General features: G+C 41.1%; 1 protein-coding gene across 1 annotated transcript in view; it reads left to right on the top strand.

Moving 5' to 3' along the window:
* The window catches only part of PLXNC1 (plexin C1), a 71669-nt gene that overhangs the window by 28281 nt on the left and 17078 nt on the right, over window positions 1-26310 (top strand). Inside the window, exons 8-21 of the mRNA XM_080592881.1 lie at window positions 498-573; window positions 693-749; window positions 4913-5052; window positions 6197-6376; window positions 7686-7773; window positions 8686-8892; window positions 9001-9192; window positions 12592-12691; window positions 13834-13935; window positions 14324-14427; window positions 17508-17549; window positions 18022-18146; window positions 18703-18901; window positions 20259-20405. Coding sequence (XP_080449007.1) covers window positions 498-573; window positions 693-749; window positions 4913-5052; window positions 6197-6376; window positions 7686-7773; window positions 8686-8892; window positions 9001-9192; window positions 12592-12691; window positions 13834-13935; window positions 14324-14427; window positions 17508-17549; window positions 18022-18146; window positions 18703-18901; window positions 20259-20405 — 1759 coding nt within the window. The remainder of the gene's footprint in view (window positions 1-497; window positions 574-692; window positions 750-4912; window positions 5053-6196; window positions 6377-7685; window positions 7774-8685; window positions 8893-9000; window positions 9193-12591; window positions 12692-13833; window positions 13936-14323; window positions 14428-17507; window positions 17550-18021; window positions 18147-18702; window positions 18902-20258; window positions 20406-26310) is intronic.

Raw genomic sequence — 26310 nt, 5'->3', positions numbered from 1 at the left:
GCTCATTGACACATAGCAAAACAATGAGCTTGTCTCCAACAGGCATATTTTTTTGGAAAGGGGAGACAACAGCAAACCAACAAGACTTGCTAATACTACACACACAGAATAGAAGTTCAGGAAAGCTGTAAAAGAATCGACGATGGTTTTCTTTGTCCTTTTCAGGATAGAAAGTACAATCTGGCCACTTATATACCGGAAAAACCACATCAAAATGAAATCCAAAGTGCTCTGTCTGCTTCACGCTTTTTAGAAATGTATGACTTTCAGCATCTTAGCGCAGATGATATTTCATACTAAATTTGTCCTCAGAATAAGCAGAACAGAACAATAGGCTTGGAGGGTAAACTCAGGTTATGTTTTACACATTTCATTACATGCTTGCCAGATTTTTCTCTTGCATTTGTGCTTTTTTCTGTCACTTGAAATTTCACATTCATGACTGACTCTAGATTGAGTCCCTGTGTTTTACAAAACCCTGTTTTCTGTGTTACCAGCTGCCCACGGTGTATAAACGATGGTGAGTGTGCCAGCTGTAAATGGACGCGTGTCTCTTCCGCCACTGCCTGCCAGGTGAAGTTTGTGAGGAAAGCTGGAATCCCCTGTGATACCTTTTCATTGTATTTTTTTACATCTGAGCAGTAATCTGTCTCTTTCTTGTCCTGACATGGAGAAATGCTGATCTTTTTCAGGATAGTTGCAGCACCACAACTGCTTCCCAAGGGATCGCCACTGCGCAGAAATCAGAGGTAAGTTAGCCTTTTCAGATCAGCATTGTTGAAGTAATGTGGGTTGGAGAAGAAATTTATATAAAATGAAAGAACTTTGAAGGAAGAATTGAGTTATGGAAGAGGAAACAATTTGTTGTACAAAAAGATAGTGCAAAACTTGGATTAGTGCTATTTTTCTTAGTGCTTGGACGGTGCTTAAAGATTCCCACTAAGTTTTGGAGTTTGGATCCAGACACTGAGACAATAAGCACTGCAAAAGTCATGTGCCTAGCTCTAGACGCAGTATTTGCAATATTGCCTTAAATGCCAGAATCCACGTGTACTGTGTTTAGGTGATCTAGTGACAAAAGCCAGTGGATCAGCTGGAGATGGAGCTACCCTCCATCCATCCCACCCGAGAAGGATCATTGGAAAGGAAGGAGTGTTGCTGGTGGCAAAAGACCTTTCTGAACCTGGTTGTTTGGTTCTCTTCTGAAATCGTATAGAGTGTGTGAACCTATCCCTTTTTTTTCAAATGACAGCCCTTTAATCATGAGGTTATCCCTTCATTCTTTATGGTACCAAATGTATTTATTTTTTCATAAAACTGAGCAATCTTGTCATCAGTGGTTGCTTATAACATACAGGTGTTAGGAGAGAAATGAGTAGCGAAGAGAAATTTGACTGATGAGTAAGTGCATAGAGGTTTGCTGCCTACACTTCTGGGTTTCTGCTTTTCTGTGAATGATAACATGGTTGGTATAAATAGGCACTGTGTTCTTATCTCTAAATGTTTCATTAGAACTACACAAACTTTTACATGTGAAGACAGGAATTACCTCTTAAATCCAGCAGTTCAGCTGAGGTGTCTTAAACAAGATCACAAAATCCGTTTTGTTTTCTGCAGAGATGTGTGGGATTGCAATACTTGGGCTTCTGAACATTAATATTCTGGATTTGGTGTGTATACAAGCATTAGTGCTGGTGAAAGAACAGAGAAGATTCTTCTTTGCTCTTCTTCCAAGTGCATTAATTTGACATTGGTAAATAGTTGGAATTGCCTGGGAGATGGCTTTCTTCCACATGCCTTGTCTGGGAAAGACAGTGATGGACAAGGCTCTGAAAGCACTAGAGGCAATCCAAAGACAGATGTTTATTTAGATGTGATTGAGCCATTCAGAGGGCTTGAAATTGCTTTTGAAATCCTGCTTTCCTTTGGCTGCTGGTGCTTTAAGGAGGGTTTGAGAAGGAGGTTTTATATTTTCCCACAACCCCAGCCCCAGCCAAGCATTTATATAAATATACTTTATTTTGGTGATGGCAGCCCCAGTCCTGCTCCTGATTCCAGCTGCTGGTTTCCATGCTTGCACCTTCCTCCCCTTGTGCTGCAGCAGCAGCTGGACTGGTTGTGCACATGCTCTTGACAAAGAAACTGATTTGGCTGGAAATAAATGTTTTCTTTTGGCAGGTTGTTTCTCAGCTGGGTTTAGCTGCGTGATCCAGGTCTTTGTGTGGCCTTGGAGTCCTGCACCAGCGCTGGTGAAGGAGCAGCGCAGGGACAGGGATGTGCTCCCCGGGGTGTTAGAGGCTGATTAAACCGGTCCACTGCCAAACATCTCGCTGTGACCTGCAGCCACGCTAACCACAGCTCTGAGGATGTGTCTGTCACTGTTTACAAAGCCCCAGGGAAGCGCTACGCTGTCTGGGAATGGGGGCTAAGTCTCAGCAGCACAGAGCTCTATTGAAGCTGACAGGGTGGTGCTGATTTACATCACCTGAGGACCTGCTGCGCCCTTGCTGTGTGTCTCTCTTTCATCACCATGGCATCTGCGTGCCTCACAACTACTGGTTTTTATAAACGTCCTTCTGCCTCTGCTGTTTCCCTTCACTCTCGCTAGTGTGGTCTCCTCCAGCCACCCAGTGGCTGTGTGTGCAGGGGCTGAGGGGGCAGTGCTTCGGAAATGAGCACCGCAGGCCCAGCCGGCCCGCGAGGAAGCGTTGCCTCTCCCACATTCAGTGACTAAATCCAGTTTCTTTGCTGCTGAGGAAGGTGTCGCAGACCACCGCAGTCAGGTCAGGACTGTCCAGCGGCCGAGGCCAGCTGGCCCCAGAGCTGCTGGTGTCTGCCTGAAACCACAAGTCTGAGGTGGGGCCCAGCGAGGAGGCTGGCGTTGTGTCACCGCAGGGAAGGTGCAGCCGTGCGGTGAAACTTCTGGGTGAACTGTGCTCGCCGCAATTTCCAGCTAGCGTTAAAAAAAAATTAAAAAAAAAAAAAAAGGAAAGAAGGAGAACAAAGCATTCTGTACAACCACACCATCGTTCTCTTTCTTGGCTTAGAGGCTGGCTGTAAGCTGAAGTTTGAGGAAGCCTCGTTTCCTGCCTGCAGCACCTCTGGGTGCCCTGTGTTTCCTCTCCGGTGCTCGCAGTCCCGACGTAGCTCTGGGGGTCTCTGTGTGCTTGTGAGATACTGAACAATCCTGTCCTTCAGGGCTCCCTGCTGCTTGCCTGTGGGAGTCCAGAAGCTGTTTTGGACTCCTTTATGTAGTATTTGGCTGCTGGGTGTGTGTGAGGATACTTGGGTTCCTCCAGTGCGCTGGAGGGACAGGACAGGACATAGCTGTAATAAAGCACTGTTGCTTCGCAGGCTTCAGCCTCTCAGACTTCTGCCTTATTCATGCTCCTCGCTTACCAAGAGTTCATTTGATCCCCAGGTCAGGGTGGGAGTGAACTTTCCTCTTCAGCAGTTTGTCAGGCATTTGCTTTGCCCTCCTCCATTATTCCTGTCAGAAGTCACCTTGGAGCGAAGGAATTTCTTTAACAAACTCCTTACTTTTGCAGGCCCTTTGGCCCTGGCCTTTGCCCTCTCTTGCTCTTTCCTAAGGGAAAAGCTGTGGCTTTAGGTCAGCTGTGACAGGTCTCACATTTTTTCTGGAGTGTTTCAGTGTTTGTTGGGCCATGGCAGTGCATGGGGAAAACACCACAGGGTCCTTTCTGAAACAGGCAAATGCTGTGTTTGCAGAGGATTGGAGAAGGGATCCAGGTGGTCTCCTCAGTCCATGAGCCTGAAGTCTTGATGCTGCTCTGGGACATGAAAAGATGAGTGGGGAGAAAACCACTGTGGCAAGCACTTCCCTAGCTTTCCTAGAGGTTTTGCACCAGCTCTATTCTCAGTATCAGAGAGGTTGAACTTACCCATTGATGCATCCACAGGCAAACTCAACAGAAATCAAGTTAATCACAAAACACTAAAAACTCAAACTGGTCGTATGGGCAGTCTAAAGCCAAGCTAGAAATCATTTGCCTGAAAAGGTCCCAAGCGCTGTGATTTCAAATGAGTGTTTTCCTTTTTTTTTTTTTTTGGAATGTTTTCAGTTTTCTCTTGATGTCTGAAAGATGCACAGAGAGGAAGCTGACTGTCTGATTATAAAACTGGGGAAGCAGCAAAACTGATTAAATACGAGATGCTGTCAAAAGCATCAAGCAAATAGACTAGGAAAAAAATCTCTGTTCTCGGTAGTAAGTTAGAGTAAGTAAATGGAAAGATACAAAAAAAAAGCCCAGTTTAAAAATTGGCCATGTTTCTTTAAGACAGACAGCATCAGAGAAACCTAGGGTTATTCTCAAATGCAGACATAGATTTGTAAATTTGTTTGCATCAAAATGAGATACCAAAAGATCTCTGCAATTGTGCTATACCTTCATGTCAAAGTATGACTTTGAAAAGACTTTCTAGTAGGGCTCATTCTGGGCTCTTTCTTGACTTTTCATTCTACGGTTTGACACTGCTTCCCCTTTTCAGGTCAGGAGAGATGCCTTCATTTGTTTCTCAGATCTCTCACAGTGACAGCACCATGGTTTTTGTCTCGTGTTGTTTCATAGTTCTTCAAGGGTCACGCTAAATGTGTCATTTCAAGCTGAGTTTTTATGATACATACCTTCTAGCATGTCAGATTATGATTCCTTTTGGCAACTTTGTTATGAGATAAATTGAAATATAAATTATGTAGGTAAAAATAGTTGGCTTGTAAAGAAGTTGTGATTGACAGTACTTCCCAGGATCAAACTTAACAAGATCTGAAATTAATAAGAAAAATATATCTCAGTGCTGTCAAACCCACATTCCTGTGCAGTGGTTGTTTTTGCTGCTGTTTTAACTGCCTAACCTTTTTGTAAACAGTCTGTTTTGCTTTGTTTTCTAATAGCATATCAACATTCATTCCATCGAACCTTTGTGGATTTCTACATTAGGCAAAAGTGAAATAACAGTCAAAGGAGAAAACTTTACGCGTGCATCGGGCATAAAACTGATTCTGACGGGCATCAGTGGCTGTAAACCAGACATGTGAGTTAGCACAGCTCTGAAAAGTACTACTGTTTACTTTGCATAGTGTAAATTATGTTTTTATACCCCAAACTCCATTTTTCCCTAGCAATACAGTTGTGTGAACAGTTGTCATGGACCTCTTCTCAGCGGAGGGGGATGCTCTGCACTCCTTTAGTTAGTCTTCCACTTTAAATTCCTAGAGGATGGAAATGAATGTGGTGTTTGGGTACAATACAAGGGATGGCGTGGGTACGTGGGCGGTTCTCAGTAGTGGTTAGGACAGGTCTGTACCTGTGGCCCTCTGGTCTTGCAGCAGGCAACAAGAAGTTAGGTCACAGGAAAGCCTTGGCATTTGTTTGGCTCTCCTTTGCTTCAGAGTATCCCCCATATATTCTAGGATTTGGCTTGTGAAAGCACAGACACCATGCCAGGAAGGGAATCTCTCATGCAACAGCTTGTACTTTTCTCTGCTGATGATTGCACAGTGTAAACCCCTAGATAATTAGGCTATCTTATTCTCAATCATTTTCAGGTGCAGCTGCAATGGCTGCCTGTGATTACCAAGTCCTTTTTACATAGCTCGCACTTGAAAAAGTATTCACATAGTACAGCTCAATTTTTACTTCAACCACAAATTTACTGGGGACTACAGAAAACGAAGAGAAGGAGAGAGAGGGAGGGAAGGACAAGAGAGAAAGGGGAAGGGGAGACAAAGGGGTGGGGGAGGAAAGAGAGAAAGGAGGAGGGGAAGGAGAGAAAGACAAAGAAAGGAAAAGAGGAAGAGAGTGAAAAAGAAGAAAGGAAAGGAAACTGAAGGTTCTCATTCTTGACTAGCTAATGAACCATGTTGGTAGAACAAAGAAGTAAAAAAAATAAACAGCAGAATGACACATTACATTACATATCCTTATCCCAAGGCTGTGAGACCAATATCTGTACCATCTTGTGTGATTATTGTGACACACAGCAACTTCATTCAAAAGATGCCCTACTTTGTCTTTTCAACTCCCTGCTTTCCCTTTTCACCTCCATCTGGCAGCTCAAAGATTTATTCCTCTTCTCTCCTCATCCTTTGCTTTAGGTTATAGGCTTCATGCAGTAACACCAAATGAGTGGCTGAATCTGTGATTCAGCATCTGTGACTGTTTTCTCTCTCCTCCAGCATTAAAGTTAGAAATGTGCTAAATGATACACAAATGACATTTGCTCTCCCACCAACACGTAAAGAGGCCAAAAGTGTATGTATACAGGCTGACGGGAGAAAATGTTCACCAGCAGTAACCCTGCATTATGTTTCACCACCGTCATGTTTTGGAATCACACCAAATACCTCCTGGATCAGGTAAAGTGTGTCTTTCCATACTTTTTATGTATTTAATAAAATGCAGTTCCACTGAGTCAACGAGTGTCCTTCCTTGGCCAGACTGCAGCTGATGGGAACTTGGATGACTGCAGTAACCTGTTGTGGAGGATGAATTTATACTGGTGAACTGGTTTAACATTTAACTTACAATAGTCACAATAGCTGCAAGACAGATCCTGTGTTTTGTAGGATTCCATAAACTTCCTCCTGTTCACCCCAAGTCTCCATGGTAGAAGTTAAAAATAGTCTCTTCATACTGAAGCTAAATCCAAAAGTTGGGGCAGCACACACAAATTCAAACTCAGAATAACTTTGATTTCTTGGTTCTAATATACACTTCACCTTTGAAACAGCATAAAGTATCAGTGAATTGAAAATGAAGTTAAAATTATCTCCACTGAAGTGATAGGTGCAGACTTGCTTTAGTATGGGGTTACCTAAAGCCAAACAAGGCCCTTTCAAGCCTCTGCTGTGTTCTGCAGGAGACTCTCAGCTCTGGTGTCAGACATGCAGGGCAGTTTGAGACATTCTCAAGCACAGTGTTGCACCTGCCTGTCCCTCTGCTGCACAGCAGAGTAGCAGAAGGGATTTTACCCACTTTCATGTTCTCAATCTGACATCTTGGCATCAAACACGGGCAAGTGTGGGTTTGAGGTAATGTCTTGGTCTGGCAGCTGCAGCAGCTGAGCAGCTAGAACACGTGCCCTCACCTCCAGGTGAGGGGCAGTGCAGGCAGCTGGAAATTAATAATACCTTAAACAACTCCAACTGCGTTCAGCAGAGATGCTGGGCTACAGCCCTCAGACACAAGCACCATTGTGTGTGCTGAGACAGATGGTCTGAATACTGCCAGGCATGTTCCCTGCGAGGTGCCTGGCACCATTGGTTTGTCCTGAGGAAAGCAAGAATTAAGCACAGGCAGGGCTGCTCTAGGGCAATGAAATACCATCATGTTCTTTCCTCCAGACAGAACATTAACTTGCAGTATAGTTCTTAGGTTGCACGAACAGAAAACAAGATGAAGAGTTCTTGAAAAGAAGTATGTGTTTGTGTGCTATCAAGTCATTTGGTTCTGTGCAAAAGCGTTTATCATAACATTATGAAGTAAGAATGACATTACGCTATATAGCTCAAATTATCTTGTCCTGCAGTTTGACTTTATTGTATTGCCTGCTACCAGAGCAAAATGCATGAGTAATTCACAGCTAAAGCTTTAATGGGGGACTTATGTGTAGGAAAGCAGATAATTTAAACCTTGCTACTGCCTCCCCTCCCCTTTTTTTTTCAGTGGTGGTCGCAAAATAACTGCAAGTGGTAGAAATTTTAATGTGGTGGACAGTGTGATTATTTCAGATGACCAGAGATCAAACCTCACCGTAAGTCTTAATCTCCTTTGCAATACCAAATATAGGTCTCTTAAAGGATTAGGTTTTGTTCCTAAGGTTTTAGGAGGATCTCAGTATTTTGCGAATGCTTAAACACACTAAATGTGAGGCATTCTACTGAAATAAATATGACCACTTGTAGGATTATGGTTGCACATATCCTCAGTACAGGATCATGGATAAACATAAGCTACTCTTCGGCATGATTCCCTGTGACATTTTCTGTGCTCTAGAAACTTGTTCCAAAACTGTCCTTCTTGAGCCACCGTCCCCAACCTCCAGCTGCAGGTCTGTTGGAGGAGGGGGTCTTGTACATCTCTCTGGTTTTGTGCTGAGAACCCAGATGGTGCCAATGCCTCAGCAAGCAGGAGGTGACTGAAGCTACTGTTGAGATGAAATCCGAGGCTCTGAAGCGGTGGGCACCCCGTTGCCTCCTGGTCTTGCAGCACAAAGACCAGAAAACAGCAGCACCGGGCCATGGAGTTGCCTGTGGGGCGAGTGTAGCAAACCCCCCTTTAACAGGAGCAGGGGTGGGGAGAGGCAGTGCTCAAGGGGTGCTGGAAATCTTGTCCTGCTTGTCTCATATGACCTGCATTAAGGGGAAGGAAGGAGAATTTGCTATCACTATTCCTGTCTCACTGCAGGAAATAGCTGCCTTGGCAGTGTGCAATCAGCCTTAAAACAGCGCACAGAGAATGTGATAAATGTGCTTAAAGGCAGACACAGGCTCAATGCAGAAACTTTCTCAGGTGCTCCGCACGCAGCCATGATCACAGAGAAGAGGTTTACCAGGTATCTGTGTGAAGTCAGGAAGGCTTTAAAATGATTTTTAGTGCCTCTGTTTGTAATTGTACCCACCACTGAGTGCTTAATGACTGTTACAGCTTGCTATTGCTTTTCTAGGTCTCTAAATGTTCTGGAAATGAATCTGAATATCATTACTTGACACCAAGTCTGAGCCATGCAACAGAGGGTAAAGTTGTTGATATGATATTGAAAGTGGAAACTACCTTTATACCATGTGTCAAATTACACTATCACCCTGACCCCGTGTTCATTAACTACCAGCTGCACACTGAGCTGGATCCTGATCTGGAATTAAAAATATATGTAAGTTTGAAAGTAATAAACTAGAATTCCTTATTTATAATATTGAGGGTTATTTTATGTCTTACCATATTTAGTGACTGTTTTTTATCTTCAATTTTTTCCCTCTAGAAAGAAAATGACAACCTGAATATTTCTAAAACTGAGGTAGAGGTTTATCTGTCATATATGAATGGTACACAGACCAAAAAGGTATGGTTCAACGTCCAAAATATTACCAAAAAACCAGACCGTAGCACCATACTGTGCAAATTCAAAAGAGAAGGAACAGACAAGATTGACTTTTCCACTGTGAAAGTTTTTGTAAGTAGATTTCCCTTTTGTTGCAATTTAACAGTGTTTGGATGTTTATGTAGTAAATTTATCATTGGTGCTCTGATCATGCTCTTTTGGTACTTGCTTGTCTGGTTATATTCCTCACATCTCAGCATGCCTCCCTAGCTTAGGTACCACTAGCAGTACTGGGTTAGCTTACTGCCTGGTTGCTGCTGTGGTGCCAGAAGTAGTCTTTGCAGGCCAAACTGAGCTCCCTGCTGCTGAGCTCCAGGAGAGCAGTAGCTTGCCACACCTCTGGCTGTAACACAGACACTGATGATAAAATATTACTGGGATCGGGAGTGCCCCTCATCTGAGATCTGTAAGCAATCTGCTGCTGCAATGTGGCCACGAAGAAAAGGATTCTGTCCTCCTGTTCGGTTTTCCCCATTAAAACTAAATGAGTATCTTGAACTGTGCATAGTAATCACTGAGACATAGGAGAAAGCATTTCTGGATGAAAAAAAGGGGAAATTTCAATGTGCACCAAGGAGGCCAAAAGACTATGAACATATGGCACAAAGCCAGGCCCAAATATAAGAACATTAGCATGGATGTCAAAGCTAAATGGCATCTTAAGATATTTGCTCCATGAATAAGATGAAGAAATGATTTTTTTTTAAAATGCAATCATCACCATTTATAAGGGAGAAAAATGATGCCAGACTTACTGCAATGTATGGTGATATAAAACTGGTATAATACTGAAATAACTCTATTGACTTCAAGGCATATGGCACACAGCAAAGATTAACGAAACTATTCTCAATTCCATATCACTGTTAACTGGTCCCCCATCTGTGGATCCTGCCATCTGAGCCAGTTATGGCGTGGAAAAGTCTTTCTGAGATTGGTGTTGCATTTTAGTATTAGTGTTGCCTTGCAGTATCACATGCCCATCCTGCAAGCTTCATAGGAGTAACCGTCATCTAAAGGTCACCACTTCACTAAGGCAAATCAAATGCAATAGCTATAATGTAACCTTTTACTTCTAGTGCCTTAAAAACACTTTTTCCAACATCAAGAAAAATGTAAAAATAGGATACATAAAAAAAAATCACGTGTTTTTTCAATCATATAAATAAATCATCATAGATGATAAAGTTTCTATGAAAAAAAGGATAAGGTAGGTACTAATGATAACCTAGGTATGGTCCATGAATAAATGTCTCTCTTGCCTGAGTTCTCAGTAAGAAAGAGGTTATTGAGTGTTGGCTCAAAGATAGGATGATCAGTCAGAATGGAGGTGTCAGAGAAAATGCCATTCTTGTGACAGAAGCAAGATTCAGACAGATCAAGGAGCTCAAGACAGGAAGAGCGGGCTCATTCTTACCACAGCACTGAGAAAGAACTGGCACGTGATATTATAGACTTGGTAGGAAAGACTCAAGAACAGCAAATGTACGATCAGTGTTTGAAAAGCAAACAAAACAAAACTTGATGTAGGTTTGATGATTTAATCCTAACTCTGTGTAAAGCTTTATAATGTATTTTGAATGAGAAGCTCTTGAAAGACCTGGAGGAAAATGGAAAATGAGATAATTGTCAACTTCTTTTTAATAAAAGCAGATTATGCTAGATATTTTTATTGGGTAAGATGAGCGATTTCCTCAGAAACAAAAAGCAGTAGTTCACATGTACCTGGAAGTTACAAAGTAAACTACTTAATGCAATCATTATGAAGACACTAGGGATAAGAACAGCTAGATACTGTGTATGGGGAGCTGGTTTTGGGCAATGCTGGTTTTCATACAGATATTATTTAATATCACTAGTGAATTGAGCACAAAAATAAGGCATGTGCTAATAACGTTTGCTGATGATGTAAAGCTCAGAGGCCTTACCAATCCAGAGGATGTTTTATAATATCGTGCAGGAGGAATGAAATTAATATAGGAACAAGAGTCAGATGATTTCAGGTGTACCATATTTAGTCCATGATTCATAAGCAGAATAAATAGAAGATAAGGAAAGAAATGGGGCCACTGACTAGGAGGGTTGTGGTGAAGATTAAAGATAATCTAAGTATGACGTGAAAATTAAATGAGTGTTTTGCCTCAGTTTTCAATAGGCAGGAATGAATAACAGGAATTTCTTCTTTAGGAGTACTTTGGTTGGACATGACAGGAGGAGAAAGGCAGGTGTGTTGGTCATGGAATGACTAACATGTTTAGCCACCAATGTATTGCAGTCTTACAAAAGGCAAATGGGATTCTAGGAAGGCTCAGACCGAAACTAATTTGTGTAAGAACAGTGAAAACATGTAAACAAACAAGGAAAAATACATTTGATGGAAGAAATAGACCTGTTTTGTCTTCTGTGCTTTGTAGCCCTAGTTTCTTTGCTTGCTCTTGTCCCTGTAGCTGCAATGTGACTATCCAGTTGGCAGTCTCCAGCTGCCCTGGCTGCTCACATTCTGTGACAAGCCAGTGAATGAATCACCAGATCTCTGCCTTCCCTGCTGTAACCCAAAATAATTTCAACCCAACTCTTCCTTTCAATTATCTGAGGCTCATTTCTATCCCCAGCACTTGGTGGTATTCTTTTTCTGTGTTCATGTGTATTTTTACTTCTAGTCTGTTTATAGTCTTAGCTACCCTTTATTTACGTGTTTTCACTGTCCTCTTGGAGATTCTCCTTTGCAAAATTTCTTCTGCCATAATTATCAGTGGTGAATGCTTTAGTTCGATGCCTGGCAGACTTCAGTGTATTCCTGAGAACTAAAGTCTGTCCTGCCTTTGACAAGGCCAGTGGTTGTTGGGGAATGTTGTACATATTTTGTATGTTGTATTTGTTCTGAAGCTGACCTTCGGGAACGCCCTGCAGTCCTACATGAAGAGGTTGAAACATCTGCAAAGAAATGAGGAAGAGGACTCTGGTCCAGGGTCTCTATCACAAATGTTACTTTTCTTGTTATCAGCTTGAGTCTTACCTTGCTTTTCTGCTCAGCAGATTAACATTGTGAGTGCAAGGAAATGCTTTTAGCTATCAACACATGCCTTCCTCAATTCAACATGCCAGAACGTTTAGCTGTGACTCTGAAGTGCATGAGCCACTTGGACAGCTGGAGGCCTCCTTCTGCCCTTCCTTACGTTCAGTTGAGGGCTCTTGTTTGCAGCATGAACAATGGCAAAATTTGGTGCTTCATGAGGACTTCCAATTTTTTCTCTAGGCACTGCTCTCTTATCCTGATCAAACATCAAATATAGTTGAAGTTGTTTGTATTGGTTCACGTATTTTTTCCCAAATTGCTGCTGTCTTCCCAGTGATCTGCAGAACCAGGGTACTTAATATGCTTCAAGTATATATTTTTTTATTCATTAAATGACATTTTAAGTATTGATGTAACACCTGTCCTCTACTAACACAGCCATTGTTTTTCTTCAGGTCAAATTAGGAAATTTTGAGCTTGAAGTCAAACCAACATCATCATATATATATTTATATGTCCTTATTTTGCTACCTATTGTAGTGGGTGTCATTATAGGTAAGTACCATAATGTGTTTTCAGCTTTTGATTTGCCGCAGGAGATGATCACAACACATAAGCGCACATAAACACCTACAAAGAAACACTTCAAAGAAAGCCAAGCAAACAAAAGAGCCAAACCCCAAACTTACTACAACAAACTGAAATTTGTCAAAGATATATACAGAAGGCAAACTGTCTTGTGTAAGACAGTCAGTCTGGTGGGTTTTTGCCTGTTCCCAATAGAGTGGACGAAGTTAACTCTGGTCTGGTGGTAAAGTCCATCTCACTAGACTACAGCATAAGACAGTAGTTTTGGCCATTCTGCTGAGATTATTCACCATCATGTAGTGAGGCAAGCCTTAGGACCTACATTTTTGTGTCACAACTCAGGCATTTCCAGCTGTCAGAGCTGGGCTTCCCTCCCATACCTTGGGGCAGATGTTTTCCATCCAACAGTTTATCCACAGGCAGTGTTTGTGGTGTTTCCGCTCAGTCTCATTTGGATCATTTGTGAATTAATAGGTCATTATGAAACTGAGGAGGTATCATAATTTCATAATTATCTCATTGTCTTTTTGTCACTCCTCTTTTTCTAAATGTCGTGACCCAGTTATGTATTCAGTTACATATTCAATAAATTTCAGTTTAATGTAATAAGTTTGGGGTTTGACTCTTCTTTTGTTTGGTTGGGTTTCTTTTTAGAAAGTGCATTAGCTTTACAAGAACCTTGTCCAGTGCCTTTTCTCTCTCAAAATAAGCTTTAGGGAAGTTAACAGTTTGGAAGTGGTTTTCTTGTTCAAAACTGCTTTTCCTGCTTAATCAGGGCTACTTTAAGGAGGTTGTTAATAGCTGAAATGCTTGTTAGAGTCTCTGACTCACTGTGCGGGTTGTATGTATCAGAATGTGCTGTACATTCAAATGAAGTTGGATTGACAAGACCTCATTACAAGAAATGGTTTTTATTAAACATGGTTTTGGATCCAGGTAACTAGTGCTCATGGGTACTATCACACTGGTGACGGTAGAAGCATTAGCCCTTCTGAAGAGTGCAAGTGTATATTAATCTTTCTGTTTCTTAAAATCATATTAAAACATATCCTGTCAAGGAGTTGTCTGTTCTGAAATTTCAGTACTCTTTTTTTTTCCTTCCTTTTTAGTGGCATTCATAGTTACTAGATACAAATCCAAAGAGTTAACCCGTAAACAGAGTCAGCAACTTGAACTGCTGGAATACGAGATTCGGAAAGAAATACGCGAGGGTAGGTCTAAAGAGCTTTATAGTGCTTAAGTGTACAGTATTATTTCTGAAATGAAATGCTCAAGAAGAAGCTCACATTATATAAACATTTTAATTTTATAGCTGTTAAAATATTTTTGTGTTGTGTCAGAGTTTCTCCTTAATGTTGGTGTGCACTGCAGTAGCAGATAGCCCTAAGCTAATAGGATTGCATGTAATAATTTCCTTCAACAAAAGTGAAAATAAAAATGGATTGATACTTTCCAGCTCTTAATTGCTTTGCAAAAACAACCCCTCTTGCCTGAAAACTGCTTTTAAGGAACATCTATTGGGTCCAAGTTATAACTGTGGAGATGATTTTGTGTCAACTAAACTAACCCTCTGGGTGGGGAGGGGGGGTGTTTTTTCAGGATTTGCTGAACTGCAGATGGATGAACTAGATGTGGTGGACAGTTTTGGGACTGTTCCCTTCCTTGACTACAAACACTTCGCTATTAGAACTTTCTTTCCAGAGGTAAATATTTACAAGTCTTTCAGTTGTCAGCCCTTCATAATAATAAAAAAGCTCGGAAGATAAGGATAAACAACTGAAGTAAATACTACACAGTCATTGCACATTGTTTTCACAAGAAACTTTTCTTAAATCAAGAGCTCCCAAAGAACACTTAAGGCCGTACATCTCTGTATTTAACCAAGCCTAAATGCTGTAGTTAAAGCACCACTGTTGAATTTTCAAGGGTTGTGTACGCATCAGTTTCTTTTTGCCCAGCCTCGCTAAGTTGCTTGCCTTTCAGGCCATCCTAACAAAGCTATAATTTATCCATTGCTTTTTTGTTCTCATGTATTCACTTCCCATGCTATAGCTAATTAAAGTAACAGTCAGGCAAGCTAATATGCTAGCTAACATCATGACACTTTCTAATTAGACTTGTGCTGCTGACAGAAATGGTAAGACCTTGATTCAAAGGATTACAAATCAAATGCTTAAAAATTACATAAGTACTTAAGTGCTGTCCAGTTTAGAAATGGGTATTTTCATTGTTCTTCGAAGCAGTTTGTGCCACAGCGTGATAAAAGGACAGGAGAGGCCTTTTCTTATATGTTTTTTTTCTCATCTTTTTTTTTGGTCGCACTCTGACAAGCTGATAAGTGCATTTGCCACAGCTTTCAAAATTATGCCATGTTAACCAGTGCTTATTGGCATTTACTAATTGGCAGAAGCTCTGGTCTCAGCTGGTAATATTTCGTTGTGTAACTGATACCAATGAGCAGAAACATTCGCTTAGTGCAGTGGTGTTTTAAGTTATAGCTGGTATATAGTTTATACTAGTCAACATATGTCGCTTACCACTGCTGTGGCCCAGTCCTGCAACCTTGTCTGCACACTGCTTCGCTTTATCGCTGTGCGTAATCCAACTGAAAGTTCATCGTGATAAAGTTAAACCCATGTGATGGATGCAGAATTGGGTCCCTTGCTTGTCCAATGCCAAACACCAGATACTAAATCAGATTCATGTTCAACAAGTACGTGTATGTGATCTTCATATACTTGAGTCCAGTTCTCACACCAAAGGAAGTTGGCAGTATCTCTCCTTCACCTGTTATAATGCTCTGGGTTTATTTTGTATGGAGTTATTGGGAGGTTCAAATAAAATGGACCAAGAAATCTGCTTTCTGCATTTTTTCATTTCAGTCTGTTTTATTGCCAGGCATATTAGCATAAAATTGTGTTTTTATTTTTAGGAATGTATCTTTTTCCTACTGATAATCCCCTGTCAAAACAGTAACAATCTGTAGAAGCTGTCTGGGTGGACATGCTTTGCAAATAAAAGGGAAAGAAAAAAAGGCGCAAAGTATGTCACTCTGTTGCATTATGTAAGGTCAGAAAAGGATGAAATCCTTTTTTTTGCCTTAGGGAGTCTCATGCCATCTGACATCCTGGAGATGTTTCCAATTAAGACTTTGTCTCGGTTTGAAATACCTGTAACACGGATGTAAATTTGCCACTGTTAGCTCTCTACAGACATGCAGTGTTAGGCAAGTTATTAAATGTCTTCTGTATCAATTTTTCCTGCAAAGTAGTTATCATTTATATTGCAGGAGCGTCCAAACATACTTTGTGCTATGTGGATGTGGCAGGAGAGAAGTTATTATAGAAGCTATTAAGCAGATATTACAGATGAGCAGAAAAGGTTTGGGGACAGTAGATTACAACCTACGGTCGGAAAGGTTAAAGTGATAAACCGTCAACCTACGGTCAGAAAGGTCAAAGTGATAAACCATCACTTCCCTTGCTAACCTTCTCTTCTGAGCATCTTCTGTAGTCAGTGTAAGGACAGACAGCTCGATGTGATTCACCCCACTTGCCTGAGACATCTGTCTCAGGACAGGACCAGTTGCTGAAGGAGGGAGTCAGATAACTCGGATTAAGAGTGATGGACCCCTTCTTCTTTGTCAGCTTCTAGCTTCCTGCTGTTTTGGTTTTCTGTATTTAGTCTGGCTTGATAGCTTTTGTTTCGTGCTTATAATGCTTATAGGTGCTAAACAGACATTACAGCTATTCTTAAAATATTCCTTATGTTCAGCCTGATTTTTGCTTTACTTGTTAAATCTGGTTTATTATTTCTGTTTTCCCTCCATTTTCCACATTGTTTGGTTTAATGCTACCATGCTTGTTCCCTGTTTGCAACCATTTTTAACCTTTTATGTTGTTCCAGCTGCTTAACAAAAGGGGGGGGGGGGGGGCACAACGTGACTAGGGAGAGAGAGTTTTACTGGTAGGTGGTGGTAGGGATGCTGAAGAAAAGTTCTGAAAAAAATGTGAATATAGCCAGTAGAGAAAGATGATGTTAGAAAAGAAGAGAGCAGGAGGCATGAGGAAAGGAAAGGATTAAAAAACAGGGGCTGCCAGCACCACAGATAAAGCAAGTAATAGTAAATGTTATTAGTGTAAATTTGATGCTCAAGGATACTGCTTTGGGAGCAGGCACTGGGGGCCTTGCAGGCTGCAAGAGCCAGACAAGATGCATTTGCAAGGTATTTGAGAACTGGGGGCTTCCTTTTGCTGCGACAGCTTTTGCTAGGGCTGGGTGTGTGGTGGCACCTGTGCCTCTGTGGAGACTGACAGCGTGGAGACCTCCTGGAGAGTTCATTTGTGAACATCCGTAAAGTGCTTTGAAATGAACGGAGGCAGATGAACTCAAGTGTCACTGCGTTACAGAAACCGTATCGTTGCCTTCCAGAACGCTGCAGCCGGGAGTATCCCTTGCACACCAGCACAGTGGCAGATGAAGACAATAAACAGCCCTTCCTGCAGGGCATTAGTTCACTGCTGTGCTAGTGCAGCTCGGCAGCACAGAGTAACACACGGTAGTCCTGAAGTTAGTATCAGGCCGTCTCTCAGAGTTTGTTATCCAGTGAACCTGGCAGAAGTCATTGTGTAGAGTTTTTATACTGTAGCCACGCTTAATGGAAATCCTAGCCTCTGTTTCAAGTTGTATGCCATCAGGAACAGGCTTGGCGTGATTAATGTGCATGTGTTAGAAACTTCTGGTATACATCAGAATGATATATATGACCTGTCTTATATTTTAGTCAGGAGGCTTTGCGTCCATCTTCAGTGAAGACATGCCACAAGTAAGTCGATGTAGTGTGATATGCCTTGAATATTTTGTCATAAGTGATTGTATCCCTTATCTGAGTGTTGTCCTATAACACACCAGATGGGACTTTCATTACATTCCTTGTCCCCATGGGGAGGGTTACATGGATTTATGTATGAAAAGAATTTGATGTGTAAGATTCTGTTACTGAGTGTATATTATGACTTACTGAAATAAAATAAACAGAATCTACTCATGGCAGATAACAGGCAAACTGTTGGCATTATTGTGTGGATGTACTAGAAAAGTATGCTCTCGGTGTGTTGTACACAAACACAAATGTGTTTAATTAAAATCATGAGACCCATAAAATAAATGCAAAATTCCCATGTATTTAAATGAGGCCAGGATCTTGCCCTGTGTGTTGCTTGCCATCTTTCTTTCTTTGCATTAAGAATCCATCACAGCCAAACTACAGTGTACTTACTTTTCTTTAACTATTCCAGAGCAGAGACCAAACGCGCAAGGATGAAAGCTTCAACATGTTGCATGCTTTAATTTGTAACAAGAACTTTCTTGTTACTCTCATTCACACCCTTGAAAAGCAGAAAAATTTCTCTGTGACAGACAGGTATAGTATGATTATGCTTATCATCTTCAAGACAACTAGCAGGAAAAATCAGCATAGATTGTAGCACCCAAATGTAGCTTCCACTTCTTGCAAAATAAGCTTGTATTGCTCCAGAACATTTTTCCATGTTCTCCATATGCATACACTGAGGAAGAAAAAAACATTGCCATTAAACAAGCTATTAAAGAGAAAACAGAATGTTTGTGCCTGTAAACCAAGAGGCAAAGGAGCAGGAAAACTCACTTCAAAATTATAAAGACTTCCTGCAGTTACGTCAACAGTTTTACAGTTTAGAAATGTACTGTCACTGAAGCAGGTGTTATTCTGCAGAATTAAATGCAGAGACACAAATTTTGTGTTTAAAAAATAATCACAAGAGCAGATGGACTTGCATTTTTTTATATTTCTTTATACATCGGTGGACAGATTCAGTGCCTGAGAAAGGAAAACTTAGGATATGAACTGTGCTAAAGTGTGTTTCTTTTATTGAAGATGACTGGGAAGAGAAATTCCAAATAATATAGCATTCTCTCTTTTTTTTTCCTTTTCTGAACAGGTGCTTGTTTGCATCCTTCTTGACTATTGCACTACAAACGAAGCTAGTTTATCTAACCCATATTTTGGAAGTGTTGACAAAGGACTTGATGGAACAATCAAGCAATGTACAGCCTAAACTCCTGCTCAGACGAACTGAATCTGTGGTAGAAAAATTGCTGACAAACTGGATGTCCGTCTGCCTTTCTGGTTTTCTCCGGGTATCTGTACATCTTTTCACTTCATAAGATATACAAAGAGTATTTTTAACTGATTTCTTCCCTAATTAATATTAGTGGGATCTGTACAAAGCATTGTCTAACATTTAAGGTGCCCTCTTCTAGTTTAGGTGACATAGCTAGCTATCATCGAGGGGATGTAGAAAAAGAGAAGGTCTGTAAGAGATGATTGTTTCATTTATTTGGCCGAGATTTGGGTAATTTTGCAACTCTAGCATATCCTTTTCTTGTGTAAGCCATTATTGCATCTCTATGAGATGTATTTCGATAATAATAAAACTTGTAAAATGCAGTTTGTACCTTTCTGTGTGAGCTGCTGGAAAGCTACCATGTAATGGAAGTTTAAGGCATACCATCTTCTTTCCAACTTCTTAACCCCCAAACGGCATTGCAGATTTCAAGAACTGAATGACTTCAAGTGGAAACAAAATAAGCATTTTCTTTCATTTTTTCAACTTGTTATTTTAGCCCACTTGGTAGCACTTCAATCTTGGTTTCAGTGCTTGGTTATGCTTCCTGTCTCACTGGTGTGATGGTATCACACTTGGTATCAGTCATACCAATCCTTGCTGTACCATCGATACAGTAGCAGAATTGTTTGGGGTTCAGCACAGGTTTCCTGAAACCCCGGGAAAAAGCCAAGGAGCTGTCAGAGAGATTTTTTCTTGATACACCAGTCGTCTTTATGGAGCTGGGCTAGTGAGATTATCTGGGCTGCAGGAATGATGTTGCCTGGAAGCAGAGATCCATCCTTCCTTGCTCGGGTGTTTACCTGGAGCCTGGGCTTCAGGCTGGACAGGAAAACCCCAATATCATTCCCTCTTTCGTTGATACACCAGTGTATGTCCCACCACTTCGCTCCCAAGGCTTTTTTCAGGGGTCACAAGAGGAGAAACCAATTCAAAAGGAAGTTAGATGTTAGCTTGTTTTCTCACAAGACTGAGAAGGAAATAGTTGAAGTGTGCTTGTGAACACATGCACGTCTTCCCCACCACCAGCTCTTTGGTGGAACTAGGAAGCATCTGCCAGGTGGAGAAGGAGCAGCTTGTCTGTAGTGTACTCGTGCACAGCAAGGGGCTTTGAGCTCTATTGCCATACACTCCAGCTGTCTCTTGCTATTTGCATGAGACTTTCACACTGAAAAGCAAAGGCAAAGGATGGAGGTTAAACAAATAACTAGATAAGTCTGCTCAGAGGGATTTTCTTTCTTAATTGCAAGATAACAATTTAGTTAAAAGGAAATAACTCAATTTGTTACACTTGATTTTTTTCTATTTATTCATGCCTCTTTAGTGACTACAAAAATAAACATGTTCCTTGTGTTTGTTTCATATCCTAGGAGACAATCGGTGAACCTTTCTATTTGCTAGTGACAACCCTCAATCAGAGGATAAACAAAGGACCTGTGGATGCAATAACTTGCAAAGCCCTGTACACACTTAACGAAGACTGGCTGCTGTGGCAAGTGTCTGAATTCAAAACAGTGGTACGTTTGGCAGTTTGCATTCCAAAACCAGGCAACTACAATGTTTTTTTCTTTTTCTGGGAAGGTAAATTAAGGCTGTTAAGGCATAACCACACTAAGGTGATGGTTAAGTTCCCAGATAGAGAAGAACAAAATTACTATTGCTCACAAAGTTTCAAAATACAATGGAGTTTAACAAGGTGGTGTTTCACCAATATACATTTTACAAATAGCTGTCGCTGTTTGCTTCACAGCATGCTTTAATCGCCAAAGGTTAGGTTTAATGAAGTCTCCAGGTATTAAAATTCCTTCTTATTTTAAAGTGTATTATAAAAATGTAAACATAAGCTTAGAATTTTAACTAAATTGCACTTCTTCAATGAATGAAGGAATGGAATGCAGAGGTTTTATTTTTCTGTTGTGTTTTGTTGTGGCTAATCTTCAGGCAGCTGTGGGCTTCCATGTTATTAGCTCCAAATTAGCAAGGTTACAGAGTGGTGCATTTTAATTAGCTGCTTGGTTAAAAACAAGCTAACTGGGAAACTTAGCTAAGTTTCTGAACTTTACCATAGATTTCTTTCCCAAAGCAACGGCAAAATGCTTCCTATTTTACAGTTACAAAGAGAATTCTTTGAATACTGGACTTCCCTGACTGTCATTCTGAAACTGGGGGGAGAAGAGACAGCAAAGATTACTGCATTTTTAAGTCTGTAAAAGCTGTGACTTTTTGAGTAGAAGATCTGAAATACTTTTCAGAGTAACCAGAGTCCATTTTTTCCAGAATTTCCAAGTGATTTTGAGGCTGAGAACTTAAAAATCCGCATTTCCAGTCATTTCCTTGGTTTCCTTGTGTCTCAGCTCCTGACTTCTTATTGGAGTTACCAGACATACTTAGGAGTATGGGAAGTGTGACTGACAGGGGAATTCAGAGCTTGGGAGCAAAAACGGCCAGGCAGCAGCTGCCGTGGAAAGGACAGTGCAGGTGCCAGTGGCTCTGGAGGAGAAATCAGGCCTTTCCACAGCCCAGATCCTGAGTCTTGGGTAGGTCTGGAGTTTCCAGGTCTGCCTGTTTTCCATGATTGCAGCGAGAACCTGGAGGTCCTAAGATGCCTTGTATTGGAGTAGTTTACATGACCCTGGAAATTGTGGCTGGTCAGCAACCCATTGGACTAGCTGAGGCAAAAGTTGGGTCATGTAGGAAGTTCACCAAAATGACTGCTTTTCTGTGGCACATTTCTGAGTTGTCATTTTCAGCTGAAAGTTCTTGAACTACCAAATTTATAGTCAAATCTTCTTAGAGCCATTTGCAAAGCTGCTGTTGGAAGCATCATTTGAAGATACTTCAAGCTAAGTCACCACTGTGTGCATTTGGAAAGGACATTTGACTGAAAATTAGCTGAATGCATAATACCATATCTTTGTTTTCCTTGTTTGTGCACTGCATTTGGGATCCAGGGTAAGTTTAAATGCATTACTATATGTAGCCATAGGACATAAAACCCAGTAGTTATGCAGATCAATAGTTTTCAGGCAAGCTCAATATGCCTGTTACTAGTAGACTATGCAGGAATATCTGGTCCTGTGGAATTGATTGTCTTTTCTTATTTATAGCACAAATTCACATTGAGAGATGACTCGGGGGGTAGCTGACTGTGAACCTACGGAACATTGCCTTAAATACTTTCCCCAGTACTACTTCTATGCATGCAGTTGCTGATAGGGTCTTGCAGGCAGCCGGCAGTGAAGAGAAGAGACGAGAAGTGGTCTGAAGGACTCAGTGTCTGTGGGGAAGGCTGTCTGCAGATGGATGAGGAAGTGAGAGTAGATGGCTTTTCTCAAATGTTGGTTGCTGCCTTTGTACTTCTCGTTACTTCTAATTTTATTGCTTTTATCACTTATTCTTCCTTTTTAATGATACTGCTTTAATAAATGATAGTGTTACAAGATTGATAAGGCAGCTTGCTGTTCTGAGGTTCAGCAGTGTATTGCACTCAGGTGAGAAGTGGCCGAATATTCCCTTTAAAGCTGTCAGAAGAGGGGAGAGGATCCTGTAGTAGAATTACGGAGATGGAGCAGAAGGACTCTAGGTCTGGATGGACAAGGAGAAGGTTTTGTTTGGTGTTTTGTCTAAGATTTATGCCGGAAATTAAAGCTGTGCTATGGAAGAGATTTAGGTGGAACAGAGAGGCTTTCTGGGCTGGGGAAGCAGGCCAACTGTGCACGTTTTCTCTTCGAGAATAGCATTTAGCAGGATGCAGAAGGAGTCAGCTTTTCTTCTGTCACTAACACCATTTCACATGCACTGCAATGACATACAGGAGCTGTGAGTGTACAGACAGGGAACCAAGCATCTTTTTCTCCTTTCTTTGAAAGCAAATCTCTGCCTAAAAGATTACATTTTTTGTTGTTGTTATTTTCTGCATCAAATAAATTCTGAGCTGTGTTTGCACATTTGGTCACTGTCACAGTATTCCAAGTCTTGCAGTCTTCTGTAAGTAGTTTATTTTGCGCTTTTCAAAGACCCCGCCATAGTGGTATGCTAAAGCATGCTTGTCCAGAGCAAAGCATAAAAAGCAACCCAAAAGTGGGTGTTAGGAAGTTACTGCAGCATGTCTGCAAACAGACAGTGTCCAGAGTTTTAAGATACGTAGACATTTGAAGATGCAAGGAGTCATCTAGTACAGAGCTGAACTCTGAAATCAGTGGCAGGGCACAAACAAGGGTGTAGGCACTGGAGGTGCACATCCTTTCAGGAGTGAGACTTCCATTCCAAACCAATAAAAGCAGGATACAGCCAGGCTCCTGAAAATCAGGGAGAGTCTTCTCCTAAACACATCGCTTAGGCCCTTGGGCAGGAGAAGGAAGAAGTGCTAGGCATGCAGAAAGAAGGACGGGAGAGATTTTTAAAATTCAGGCCATTTGTAAGAGGAAAAAAAAAAAAAGAACTAAGAACTGCATTAGTTTTGAATTACATTAGAGCTGTTCCTTGGCGGGGCTGTGTGCCTCTTTTAGAAAGGCCACAGACCTTGGGATCAGCCAACCCCCTACTGTTACCACTCTCTGCTGGAAAGGGTCATGTATTGAATAGGGATGGGCTTCTGAAGTCAATACTCAAGCAGTGGAACTGAAAGAAAGATGCTTTTAAAAGCATTGGTCCAGTGTGAGCTGAGGAGCTGTGTGGTTTCATGCTGTGCTTATATTTGAGTATTGAGAAATAAAACTGCCTTTAAAGAGACTTGGATGTGTCACAGAGCCTTTCAGAAGCTGAGGAAGCAAGTCTGCTCTCTCACAGGCAAACAAGCAGCTGCACCTCTTGGTAGATAATTTGCTCAATGACTGATGAAAAAACACTGTCCAGCTGAGTGTTAACATTTGACTGAAATGTTGTTTGTTATTTCTTTTTAAATAGAAAAGCTACACAATGTGGACCCGGTCTAGGAGAAATTCTTGGTGGAATCTCTCCTGTGGAAAATCAGGGGAGGACCTGTTCATATGGTAGACTTCATGCTTGGGCATTTAAGAGCTACAAACTTCTCTTGAATGGTCACTGCTTAATTTTAAAAAGGGATTTGGGCTGTTGAATTCTCTTTGCTGAAATAAATTTGCGTTTTTGGGTGGGAAGAAACAATCTAACTCACCCATTCAGACAAGAGTCTTTTATCGAAAGTGAAGCAAAGCTGTGTGGTAAAAGGTTGTTTAAAGTGTTGAACTGCTTTACTAGTTAAAAGAAGGGTGTTAAAAGAGTGGGAGGGATGTCAGGGAGCAAAGCAGAGAGAGGGAACCCGATTTCCTACTGAGACACCATGGATGTGGTATTATTGGTCATACTTGTGAGAGATAAGGAAACTATTAAAGGCATATGACACATGGGGATTTTCATCAGCAGAAAAGGACACAGCAGCCCTTGCTAGGAAGTCAGCAGTGCAGCTGTTGTCTATAGAAGAGTCTTCCGAGTTAGATACGGATCGAATACCGTACTGTAGTACAGTGCCCATCTAGCATGAATTTAACCCCCGTAACATTTTCTGTCCCAATTTCTTGGCTTTCCTATAACCTTTTGGCTGCCGCAGAAGGATCATACGATCAATCTGATTATTCTTGTTTGTTGTATTTCATGGTCTGGGATACAAGGAAGTAGGTTTAAGGCAATATCGTCCGTACATGATGGTGCTGTCTCCTTTACACAAATCTCTTTCACCGATCAAAAGGTTTTCGTGTTTTGTTAGACTGTCTGATAAATGGAAATGTATGCTGTTCAGATGCAAAGCTGAGCAGAGAACAGGGTAATGAGTAAGAGCCCTTGAATTTCTGAGATGAATTTTCTTTACATCTAATAAAAAAAGGTATAATGGCATTCCTTTATTAAACCACATCTAATTTGTTATTTGCTGTGTTTATTAAGAGCTTTACTGAAAAATTCCTTGTTTGAGATTCATTTTCAGGAAAGCTACAAATCTGAAAACTCATCTGTAAACATTGTCTTCAAATGTCATTATTACTGTCACTGCATGAGTGAAAAAATGTTGTTTTTTGTTTGTTTTTTCCCTGTGTTTTAGTTAGGTTCCAAGCTGGTTCCCATACAAGTAGTTCCAGATGCTTGCTTTGTTCTCCTTAAATAGCCCTTAACAATTCTTGCAAACTGCGTTAAGCCTTTGCTGAAGAGCACTGTGACTTTGTGTTGCTAACCACTAATTTCTAGTGCACAGAATCTCAACTCTAGATATTACTGTGTTGCACCAGATGTCCTGTAATTTCTTCCTGAGTCTTTCCCTAAGCTAACTGGCTGGTTTTGGTCGTTTGGTTGGTTTCCTTTGCAAAGTTAGCGAGCTTAGGAAAGGGCCTTACAGTATTTCCTCATGACTTCCATGTGTCCTCCTGCTATTTCTCTTAGTGTTTTCTGAGCTTCACAGCTGATCATAAAAGGCTTTCGTAATTTTATGGTCATTTCTGATCCTTTTTCCAGTTCTGCACTTTGTGTCTAAATGCAGTGATTGTGACTGTCAGTTTCTGATTAATGGTTTCTAAAGCCAGGGATTGTGCTGTCAGACAGGTTGAATCTGATTTATGAAAACTTCAGCTACAGAGAGAAGACATAATAATAATTGGCTTTCCTAGCTCCTCATCAATTGCTTCATTTCTTAAGATTAACTTCTGCAGGAAATCATGTCAGCAAAACTGTCTGGCTCTCCTGGTTTAGAGACTTTTTTATGTGTTCAAATATTTCTTCCCATCTGACCACTTCTTTGAGTCATAAATATCATTGTCCTCACATTATGGATACTTAGATTAAGGAGTCTGTAAATGACTTATATTCCACCTACCTAAAGGACTAAGTTTCTCTTTATTTTTTTTGCAGTCCAGTCACTCTACAGTGAATTGAGTGGGGCTGGGAGGACTCTCGCATGCTAATAAGTGAAGAGGCTGCACTTCTATGTGCAATCCGTGTGAGAGCATGTGCTGAAAAGGAGATTCAGAAGAGTAAAGAACAGTTTCTCTTGACAGTCCAAAAGGCAAAAAAAAACAAAAAGGAGAAAAAAGGAGAAGCAGGAATGTGAATATTGCAGTGTAGTAACAAGGTTAGGATGAAAGGATCAACTAAGGGAAGGGATGTTTCAAAGGATGTAAAGACAAATCAGCATCAGTTACAGAGTGAGCAGCTACTCCTGAAAGATCAGTTGACAAAGACTGATTGAAATGTAGAGGAGAGCTTTCCAAAGACAAAATACAGTTAGTCCCTGTCCACATTTTTGTCCTACAAGGCCATGAACTCAGGGCAGTCAAAGTCAAGGACACGACTGTTGTCTGTTCAGTTGGTCTGTGGACCTAACCAAGCATGACTCCCTCGTTCCTGTGCCAATACATTTTTTGACTAATTTTCTGCATGAAATCCTAACCTGAGGCAGGGCATCCAGTCTGCTTCTCCTTC

Source organism: Anser brachyrhynchus, assembly GCF_964034855.1.
Source record: "Anser brachyrhynchus genome assembly, chromosome: 1".
In the NCBI taxonomy this organism is placed as follows: Eukaryota; Metazoa; Chordata; class Aves; order Anseriformes; family Anatidae; genus Anser; species Anser brachyrhynchus.
The sequence above is the reverse complement of the archived record's forward strand: the minus strand, read 5'-3'. Positions and strand labels throughout refer to the sequence as shown.